This window comes from Cyclopterus lumpus, chromosome 19, assembly GCF_009769545.1.
Source record: "Cyclopterus lumpus isolate fCycLum1 chromosome 19, fCycLum1.pri, whole genome shotgun sequence".
Taxonomy (NCBI): domain Eukaryota; kingdom Metazoa; phylum Chordata; class Actinopteri; order Perciformes; family Cyclopteridae; genus Cyclopterus; species Cyclopterus lumpus.
The window spans coordinates 15828464-15839087 of record NC_046984.1 but is presented as its reverse complement, the minus strand read 5'-3'; the positions used below and the strand labels follow the sequence as shown (position 1 = coordinate 15839087).

The 10624-nt window shown below is 43.9% G+C and overlaps 2 protein-coding genes across 2 annotated transcripts in view; both read left to right on the top strand.

Annotated features, from left to right (window-relative positions):
* The first annotated feature begins 296 nt into the window (after positions 1-296).
* Positions 297-5401, top strand: vps25 (vacuolar protein sorting 25 homolog). Its single transcript, XM_034559440.1, has 6 exons — positions 297-397; positions 1892-2037; positions 3178-3231; positions 3352-3440; positions 3980-4055; positions 4599-5401. Exons 1-6 carry the CDS (start codon positions 351-353, stop codon positions 4709-4711), a joined length of 525 nt encoding a protein of 174 aa, XP_034415331.1. The 5' UTR covers positions 297-350; the 3' UTR covers positions 4712-5401.
* A 631-nt stretch (positions 5402-6032) lies between these two features.
* Positions 6033-10624, top strand: part of wnk4a (WNK lysine deficient protein kinase 4a) — a 35831-nt gene continuing 31239 nt past the window's right edge. Inside the window, exons 1-2 of the mRNA XM_034558258.1 lie at positions 6033-6220; positions 6433-7095. Coding sequence (XP_034414149.1) covers positions 6466-7095 — 630 coding nt within the window. The 5' untranslated portion in view covers positions 6033-6220; positions 6433-6465. The remainder of the gene's footprint in view (positions 6221-6432; positions 7096-10624) is intronic.

Below are 10624 nucleotides of genomic sequence, written 5' to 3'. Positions count from 1 at the left end.
ATTAAATCATTACTATTATTTACAGTTTACTGGCCTGTTTTGTATTTTATTTATTTTTTGTGCATAATGCACTTGCAATCTGAACATAATCATATATTTTGATGGTGCTTTAATACACCCACACACTAATATTTATTCATTGATATATTAAAATGTGTTTATTTTGTATGTCTTAAATCATGTATGTATTTCTTATTTGTATTTAGCTTCATATATTTCCATTTAATATTTACAGTTATTTGTATTCATTTATATATTGTATTTTGGAAAGTCTGTGTAGTCAGTCGGACCCATTTGAAGGGTGGACGCTCTTCCGGAAGCTGTCGGCTGTAAACACCGCAACAACTGCAATGAGTTTTGAGTGGCCCTGGCAATACAGTTTCCCCCCGTTTTTTACGTGAGTGAACTTTTTCCGAACCGCATTTACACCATTTATCGACTCTGTTCGTCAGTCTTCGTTGTTTACTTGTTATCGAATCGAAGTGTGTTGTTTCAGAGAGCCACCGTCACGTTACCCCGGCTAGCTAGCTGGCTAAAGGAAACACACAATGCTACGGAAGTGGATTTGTTTTTCTACCTTCTGGCTTTCTGAAGTTTGTGTAACAGTCACACGTGTTGGCCCTTTAAGGCTCGACTGCATGTTAATGTATACAAACAACAACACGTAGATAATTAACGCGTGTTCAGATAATACGTTTAACGTTAGCTGTTAGCTTTAGTTAGCAACACTTAACTACATGTCCACCCTGTATTTAACAGTGTAATAAACAGTGTTGCAGCCAATTCTGTTACCCATCATATTATGTGACCTGGCAGTTTTTTAAAATTGATTTCATCTGTATAAAGCCACTGCAAATGGTGTTTTTAAAATTATTATTATGGCTGCACACAGAATCATCACAAAGTGCTTCTCAAAGGCTTAAAATACAACTAGACAAGCCATCCATGATTTGAGTTTAAAGAAATCAATTCACGTAAAGCATTAAACATTATTAGTCCCTTTTTTAAGGAAAAAAAAAGTGTTTTGCTCTTGTTATTTGTATTATTTAGACATTATACACACAAGCACAAACAGGTTCTACACACATGCATTAGTGAAGAGATGTTTGTGCACAGGGGCCCCGGGTAGTTGGGGGCTTCGTACCTTGCTCAAAGGCACCTCGGCACGGCCCAAGAGGCAATACAGGCACCTCTCCAGCTACCAGTTAACAGCCCCTACTTGGTCCGTACGGGGACTTGAATCAGTGACCCACTAAACCTTTTTTTTTAAAGAAATACAATAGTAAATAAAATAAGGCTCAAGTAAAATCAGAAAAAAAGGCTTTCCTTAAAGAATATATTTTTTTAGAGGGGGTTTAGCCAACTACATTTCCTCGGGCAAATTGTTCCAGAGCCTCGTGGCCCTCTTACGTTAAGCCAAACCTAGAACAGACAAAGACATCTGAGGCTCTGAAGAACCATAACAGTGATTGGTAACATCTTTAAATCTCATCTAAAACACTGAAACTCCAATTTAACACTGATACCAAGCAAATAAGGGGAACACTACCATTTCCTCCTTGGTGATGCAGAGATTTTCTTCTATTCGTCATTATTAACTTCCCAGAACCAAAAGTAGGGAGACAAAACATAATACATATTAAGGGAATCCAGTTGTGAAAGTGATTTATTGATTAAATAACAAAATTTGAATTTCGAATCCAGTAAATGCAATACCTGAAAAAACTTCAAGATGCTTGTTCTCCTCCATTTATCGTCTCTTACAACTCGTCCCCTGTTATAATCTGTTGGTTTATATTGTTTATAATATAACATATTTTTCTTACTCTGGCTTTTGTTTTTCATTCTGACAACTCTTTTATTTTTTTTTGGCTCTTCTCTCCGCGGACAGGCTCCAGCCCAATGTTGACACCAGACAGAAGCAGCTGGCGGCCTGGTGTTCGCTGGCTCTGTCGTACTGCCGGCACCACAAGCTCTACACCCTGGACGTCATGGAGGCTCAGGAAAGCCCCGTGTTCAACAACAAGAAGATAGAGCGTATCCTTACAGTCCACCCGTGGCTCAGCCCACAGGCTTTAGCATCCTAAAATACCAAAATCCACATTGTCTCTCATGGCGGCAGAGGTTTATTTTGAATCGATAGACAATCATGAATGAAGGGCTGCACGGTGGTGTAGTGGCTAGCACTGTCGCCGGTCGGAGCGGTCCTTCTGTGTGGAGTTTGCATGTTCTCCCCGTGGCAGCGTGGGTTCTCTCCGGCTTCCTCCCACAGTCCAAAGACATGCTGCAGGTTAATTGATCTCTAAATTGCCCATAGGTGTGAATGTGAGAGTGAATGGTTGTATGTCCCTACATGTGCCCTCGATGGACTGGCGGCCTGTCCAGGGTGTCCCCTGCCTTCGCCCTATGTCAGCTGGGATAGGCTCCAGCGCCCCCGCGACCCTAATGAGGATAAGCGGTATTGAAAATGGATGGATGGATGGATAGACAATGATTTACAGGTTGTCTCCTCTCATTCAGATAGAAAACTCCCTACAGAATATTAAATATCATATATACATACATTTTTAACACCATGCTAGCTGCCCTCCACACAGGATGTGTTCAATTAGCCTCTTATTTAGATGTTCTTATCTTTATTTTGGTGGATATAAGTTTCTCGTATCGACATCACTGAATACACTTTATCAAGTTCTTCACAGCCTTTCTTTAACTCTGGCACTTCAATGAATGAAAAGACATCAACGGAAGGAAAATGTAGACATTTTTATTTAAATTTAAAAAACTCAAGTCTCCTTTATTTAGACACATTGAGATAAGTCGTGTCATTCTCAAGAGAGACCTGATGATGAAACTTTCTCTGGTTATTAAAAGTGTTTAGTGGGCCGATGTAGACGTCTCCTCGTTTCTTATGCACGCTAAAATCTGCCTTAGTTGCTACTAGCATAATGCACCAGCAGAGTCGAGTTGCATCGTTGGTAATGTAGGCTACGTAGTGGAGTAAAAAGACGAAATCTCTGGTTCTGCTGCATCGATTTTTATCCTTTTTATAAATGCACTTTCTATTAATTGTGAGTTAGTGGGGAGAGAACTGCTTAAATGTCAAGAGTTTTCTTAATTTGCATATAATAATAACAAAAAAGCATCAACATGAGTTACTCCTTAACCGAATTCCAGGAAAACTGTCAATGGAAGCAATTCAAGTTGTGTTCGAGGAATTGAGGAAAAAAGGTACATTTTGTTCCGTCTAAATGTTCGTAAAAAATGCTACGATTAGGAAATAATTATCTCGTCGTCTCACATCGAATTAATTTCGACAGCAATAAACTTTTTTTTGTTTTTATCATTCAGGAAACCTGGATTGGTTGGACAAAAACAAGTCCCGGTGCTTAGTCATGTGGAGACGGCCGGAGGAATGGGGAAAGCTGATCCACCAGTGGGTGAGTCACGGCCAGTTAGACACATGGCGTCCTGTTGTGGGCATGATGACGGATGAATGGAGAGAAGGAAACGTTCTCCAAAGCAATAAAAAATAAGAAGCACATTGGAAAGCATTTGTAATTCTCTGTTATTGTGGGATGTTAAAGCCTGCAAGTTTTCCATTAGATGACGCACTACAACCTTTTTTTTAAAAATAATGTATACATGTGCTAAGTAGAATATTTAGAGACTGATAACTTTTTTAAAGGGAAAAAAAATAAGCACACAGTTGCTTTTTCTGCAATAACTTGATTTATTAAATGTCATGTGAATGAAAGAAGAGGTTTTTCTCCTGGAGGAAGCGTATTTCTTGCCCGTGTAGCTGCGTAACCAAGGTATTGATTGGCTGTTTACATGTACACATGTTAAAGGAGAAAGACTTCAGCATGTTTAAAGCACACATCATCAGGAATGAGGATGTAAATAGAAACCAGCCTCCAGAAAATCCCCAAAAAATATCCTCATTGATTATTAATTATTCTGTTCTCGAACATTTCAGGTTTCCAAAATCGGGATGGTCAACTCTGTGTTTACGCTCTACGAGTTGTCCAACGGTGACGACACGGAAGGCGAAGGTATGGTACCGTTAAAACATCTGATTTAACATGTTTAAATTATCACTTAGAGTAAACATAAAGTATGCAGAATCACTGACATATTTGAAATCACTTCTCAAAAGTGAATATTTATTATTTTAAATAATCTTATATGTTTTATTTGTTTATTTCACTCTTTTTTTTTGGGATCAGAATCAGTGGGTTTTTGTCATGTATTTGGCGTATTGATGCTAAACTTAAAATATAGTTAATAAATATAATGCAAATATTGAGAAGGTAAAACAGAGATTTCTAAGAATATTACAATTAAAACATTGAGGAAAAAACACTATAAAAAATATGGTCTGTGTATCTGAATTGAAATTAAAGATTTTTTAGAAAAGTGGTTGTTTCGTGCAGAAAATGTGCAAAACTGTTCAAAAAATGCAACGCTGTGAACATGTGCAACGTGCAGATGAACGTATATCTTTCATTGTTCTACTCTCGTCTCCTGTGAAGCCCCTCGTCACCTGAACGATGACGAAATAGTTATTGATTGCCGTGGTTGTTGTTTTCCTCCAGAGTTCCACGGGCTAGAAGACTGGATGCTGCTGCGCTCGTTGCAGGCGCTGCAGGCGGACGGCAAAGCCGAGATCATCACCATGGACGATGGAAAGGGGGTCAAGTTCTTCTGAAAGCGGGCGCCCGGGACATCACACACCCACACACACACCCCTGTATAGGGGGGGGGGGAGCCTCATAATCCACGAGGTGCTCCTCAACGCCTGGAGGACGCTCGTCCCGCAGTTGTTGTTGTTGTTGTCGCCGCCTTTTAAAAAGTTTATGCAAAACCCTTTTTTCTTATTGGAAGAGAACAAATATCATTTCTTTAGTGTTTTTTTGTTGTTGGGAGAAACCAATAAATAAGCATTTGAGGCGACACTTAAACACGCAATGGGTCTTTTTCGGGGGACTGAATACTATCTGAACACTCCTGGGGAAAATCTCTCCCCACCAGCTGTTTCTTTATTGTAAATACGACTAGCTTTATCTTTCTTGTTCTCTCCCATATTAACAAAAACTCTTCGGTATCGTTGGCTGTGGACCTTTTTTGCTCTGCTGTTTTTCAAATCTGAGCCAACGAGACAACCCAAAGAAATCCCCGAACGCAACACCAGGGGGACTTTTTTTATTTTGAGAAAAGGAACACCAAGAGACCCTGGCCCAACTCCCCTGGGTGTGATAACAGTGGACTTCACTACAGATTGCTGTCATCCTATTATTGTGCTGTGGCTGCTGTTATATAATCTCTTTCTATTTTCAACTTTCTTTTTCTTTTCTTTTTTTTCATGTCCTGTAGGAAAATAAATGAGACATTTACTATATTTGCTTCCTTTTTTGTGTCTGGGACATCTTGTCGGAGACTTTGTGTGTAAAACGTGTATGTTGATGTTAACGGCACCTTGCAGACGTGCACGTGACAGTGATGAGGATCTCCACTGCGTGTGTGTGTGTGTGTGTGTGTGTGTGCGCGCACTTGTGGGACAGTCAGCGTGTCCCGTTTCAGCTCCTGTCCGCTGAGTGGCGCCCCCTGCAGGTCAGACTCGCACGCTGCACACCTCCCTCCAGAAGTGAACCGACTCGGTAATTCAGAAAAACCAGAGATGCGCTGGTTAGCCGGGGGGGGGGGGGGGGGGGTATTAGAAGAGGGGACATCCTGTTCTCCTGTTTGTTCCTGAGCAAAGTAATAAACAACACAAAGTTCATGGACCTTCTCACTGTTCACTGCCTTCTTTTACTTCATGTGGAACTCACATTACGGTCCAAATTTAGATTTTAAAGCTCTTTCTTGGAAATAAATTACGCGTAAAACGAAAACAAATCCTTTCCTTAATGAAATGTTGCGGTAGTTTGCAAACACTCCTTAAACCCCTCCGTAATTACTCCCTCTGCTAGAGTCCTGTTAGCGCGTCAAAAGCTGCGTGAGGAAGGGGGGCGGAGGCGGAGTTTGGGAACGGGGGCGCACGCGCGCGGAGCGCACTAGACGCTCAGCCCTCCGGAGCCATGTTGATATAGGCAGCGCCGTCCTCTCTTCACAGGAGGTTATGGCTGAGGACTTCGTGAAGAGGAACGCTGTTCATTTGAGAGGAGCCATGCTTTCATCTGCGTTCATGTGAATAGTTTTTACGCAGCGGCAGTCATGAGTAAGCATATTTGTGTTACTTCACTGGTTTGTTGTTTGTTTGTTTGTTTGTTGTTGTTTTAATTAACCGATGTGTGGGTGCAGGTGATGCACTTTCAATTATACTTCCGATAGGAATGTTTTGCTCTGAAAGTTATCAGACCTGTTATTTTGCGGCCAACCTCTTTGTTCAACGCGTCCTGACAAGTGACTCTGAACTCTCTCCACGCTCAGGCGCCACACCACGCAGGCGTTGAACCCGCCACCATGTCACACGCGCAGGTCGAGATCCCACGACGCGGCTTCCCCGGCCTCCCCGTGGATATGACGGACGACTACCTGTCCCGGGTCCCGTCCGTGCTGAGGGCGCACGGTTTGGGCGCGCGCAGGAACTCCTACGGGCTGCAGAAGATCACCATGGACATCGATTCGCCTCTGTACGGCGGCGCCCTCTCCAAAGCCCTGTCCTGGTCCGCGGAGAACATCCCGACGCTGTCCGAGTCCAGGGCGGAGGAGGAGAAAACCGACGAGTCCCCGGCGTCGCCCTCCCCGGTCTCCAGCCCGGGCACCAGCTCCAACACGCCCCCCGGCGGCAGCCAGGAGCCCGGCGCCGGGTCTCTGGGCGAGAGGACCGGCGCGCGGGACGCCGCCAGCTCCGAGTCTGAAAACGAAGTTCAGAGCAAGCAGCGGAAGATCTCGCCTCGCATCACGTTCGAGGCCCAGTGGGAGCAGGAGGAGAGGGAGGAGAGGGAGGACGTGGAGACCAAAGCGGTGGCGACGTCGCCCGATGGGAGATACCTGAAATTCAACATAGAGATCGGAAGGGGGTCCTTCAAGACGGTCTATAAGGGACTGGACACAGAGACGACGGTGGAGGTGGCATGGTGTGAGCTACAGGTAGGACGGCTTCTATTATATTTCACTGGAGAGGGATAAGTTGCCAGTTTGGATGGGGGAAAAAGAAAGTCTGCATCCAGGAGCACACATTTCATTTTAAATGCTATTTAAATAGCTGGCTCATCATATTCCGGGATTACTCTCCTTTTATGTACACCGCCACACCAAAGTTGCATTGTTGTGCAGCCGTAGTTCACTCCACATTATGACCTATAGGAGGTACACAAACAGGCCTGATACTTTCACTTTTCTCCTGCCCGACTCCAGCTCTAATCCCCTCCTCCTCCCTCATCAGAGTTGATGTGAAGCAGCTAATCCACTGGCTATTATTCCCCGTTGACCTTGAGTTGGGCTGTGTCAGGCCCGTTCGTGGCAGCGCAGGTCAAACTGTCAGCGGTCGGATCCAACTGAACCACTCCGCTAGCCATGATCCCTTCTAATCTCTGTTTTCATTAACAACCGGTGACACCAAGGCTGACGCCGAACCAAGAACAACCACAAGTGTGTGTGTGTGTGTGTGTGTGTGTGGGAGGGATAATACTTCCATTTGTGCTTTTGAAATGTTCCCATCCTGCGAGGCAGCACTAAGATCTGAGGGATAATGTGTGGCTCACGTGTAGCATGTAAACTCTCTTTCCATCTGCCTAGACAGAGGCGATGGTCCTTTCTTATTTCTTTTATTTCATTTGGTATGCAGCCACCAAACAGCCTGGCTACCAGCTGCCGCTCCTCCTGCTAACAGGGTTCAACAAGCACAATGATTACAGTCATCGCTTTTGTGTGACGTGCATTTATATCGGCGTCTGGCACCCGCGTTGAGCCCTCTCAGGTGTGAAGTTGTTCCCTCTGAACCTCAAATTCAAGGAGGCGGGTCTTCGTGGTGCGTTTAAAGCTGTGCAGGAGGCACGTGGACCGTCAGGGGTTTACACAAGCGGAATTGAACCCCCCCTTGGGACTTCGGCCTCCAGAGCGCACCTGTCCGGTTCACACAACAGGTGTGAGAGGACAGGTTACCTTTAACTGTTCCCCAACCCCACCGGGGGTCCATGCTGGAAAACAAAATTCTCTTTTCTCATCTCCTGACTTCAGACGTGAGCCCAGTTAAGCCCCCTTAATCGGCCCTAATGAGCTTAAAGGTGGCCATTGTAGGAGTTCACCTCAAAGACTCGGGCTGCGAGCCGCGTCTTCTTACAACCGCCAAGCCGTCCTCTGATTGCTTGAATGAACCCGAAGGCTGGCTGTTGGTGGCTAAACACCATCGCCTCTGTACTGTTGACGGAGCAGCAGTCGAAGGTGCGTCATTGCAAATCAGGTATAGAAAAATAATAAATGTTTTTAACTATGGGATGCAGAGCCTGATCTGCAAGGGCCGTTACGATCAGCTGTTCGGAATCTGAAGAGGGGGTTCAAACAACCTCTGCTCCCCACTTCCAGAGATCACTGTTCCCATTAGTCGTCTTTATAACTGAGACACTCCAAGGTGATCTCCCGTGTCTCTGTTGTCACACCGGTCTGTCTGGGCGTCGTCTACTGAAACTTTCCTCTCGTGCTTGTAAACAAAAAAAGAAAACGATACAATTTAGATCAGCCGTGACGGTAAAGGATACAGGACTTGGCTCATAACTCGCATTAGGTCTGTGATACAATAGGAAAAGTAATCGGAGCTCCGCACCGCCTCAGGCAAACACTCCCATGAAGCCTATAAATAGATGCTCATTTATTCATGCATTTGTTTATTTGTACGGGACAAGTACACAGACTCATCGACTGTTGCAGATGCTAATTTCCAGCACAGTGCACAAATCGATGCATTATAATAATCAATAAACAAGAACTACCGTCCACGAAAACGCACAAAACAAAACATTCAGACCGACAAATGACACAATGCCAAAGATTATCGAGATTCTGTGTGGTTTTCGACAAGATCTTGTTTCCAACAACAACAACAACAACAACAACAACAAAGTACACACATAATAACCGGTTGGTGTCATGATTGTTTGCAGAAAAGGTATTAAAAGCACGAATCGGCTATTATATTGCTTTATATTCTTGTTCGCCATGTCTTCCCCGCTAACCTTTTGTCACACTGCTATAAAGAGAAATGATGACAACAACAACATCAGCTGATTTTGAGTTTATCACAGATATAACAGCAACGGGCTGAAGGCTGATTTAAAAAAAAAAAAGAGGAGAGAATACCTTTCGAGGGAATTTAGATAAACTTTGTTCCAAAATATCACACTGATTGTTTTTTTCCTCCGTGAAATATGAATATCAGCCTCGACTGGTGATTATTTCCACACCCCTTTTGCACACAATAATCTCGACATGGTGCTGGGAGCTTCTCGACCTCCGGTGTCCTTCCTTATCTAATCTACCCGTTCCTTGTACAAATAACTCTTCTTAGTATTTACTGGTTGACACATTTGAATTCATCTCAGGAGCTGATTTTCCTCATTTGGTTGCTTCACACATTTTGCATATCCAGTTCTAAAACCACTTTGTATTTGTAGTATTATATTTATCACATGCTTTATGGTTCTAGAGAAGTTGTTCTGTTGTTGTTGCTTTCTTTCGTTGTCTAAATAATTAGATGATGGCGATCGGTTAGTCCCACATCTCCAGTTTTTCATCAATTCAGATAAGCGTATTCAGATTAAAAGTCAATTATATCATACAGTTTACAATAATAAAGAAATAGTTGTGTATTATCTTTATTAGGAACTTTGGATCTTGAATGGCCGTACGTTTTAGAGCTGCTCTTCTAAAAGAACCAAAGCCACAAATAAAAAAACCTTCCCCATGCATGTGGCAGCTGCCTAGCAACCCCTCCCCCCACCTCTTCCCCCCCCCCCCCACGGGCTCACAGGTGACCCAGCTGCCATACAGGCAACATAAACTGTCTTTGAGGGAAATGTAGAGGTGCTAAAAAATGGATGAGCCATTGTATGGCCTCCTCCCCGGCGATGAAAACAAACAAACCGAGTTTACGACCATCTGTATTTGCTCCTGTTTATCATGTTTTTTTATCGTCGCCTTGCAAAAAAAATAAAAATAATTAAACAAATCAAGAGCAAGAAGCTTCTACCCAGCAACGCCGGTGAGCCGCTCGGTAACCGATAGGGATGATGGGGGCCCTGTTGCACGTGGGCGTTTTTTTTGGCGAGCCCCCATTTTAAAGGGCATCGTTGCGTAATACCTGATCTTATTCAAGGGCAGCTCCCACCCAAGTGTCCCCCCCCCCCCCACATTGGCCTACAGCACACACTTTTATAGTCCCATGCACGAACCAATGCACATTCCTCAGTCGTGCTCTGTGTAAACATCCTCTATGTGCTCTGCTTCGCCACAGCCACCTGTATTTTGGTGTTCATGAGGTGCCTTTTTAAAAAGGCCAATCAGCCAGCAGCCCCGGGGGCGGTTTTTATTTCTTCTCTTGAGAATGTCTTTGTGGTCACACATCGGTGCTGTTTGGTGTAACTGCTGGATCAAGTCCAGTAAACAGTGTCTTGTATCTGTTTTT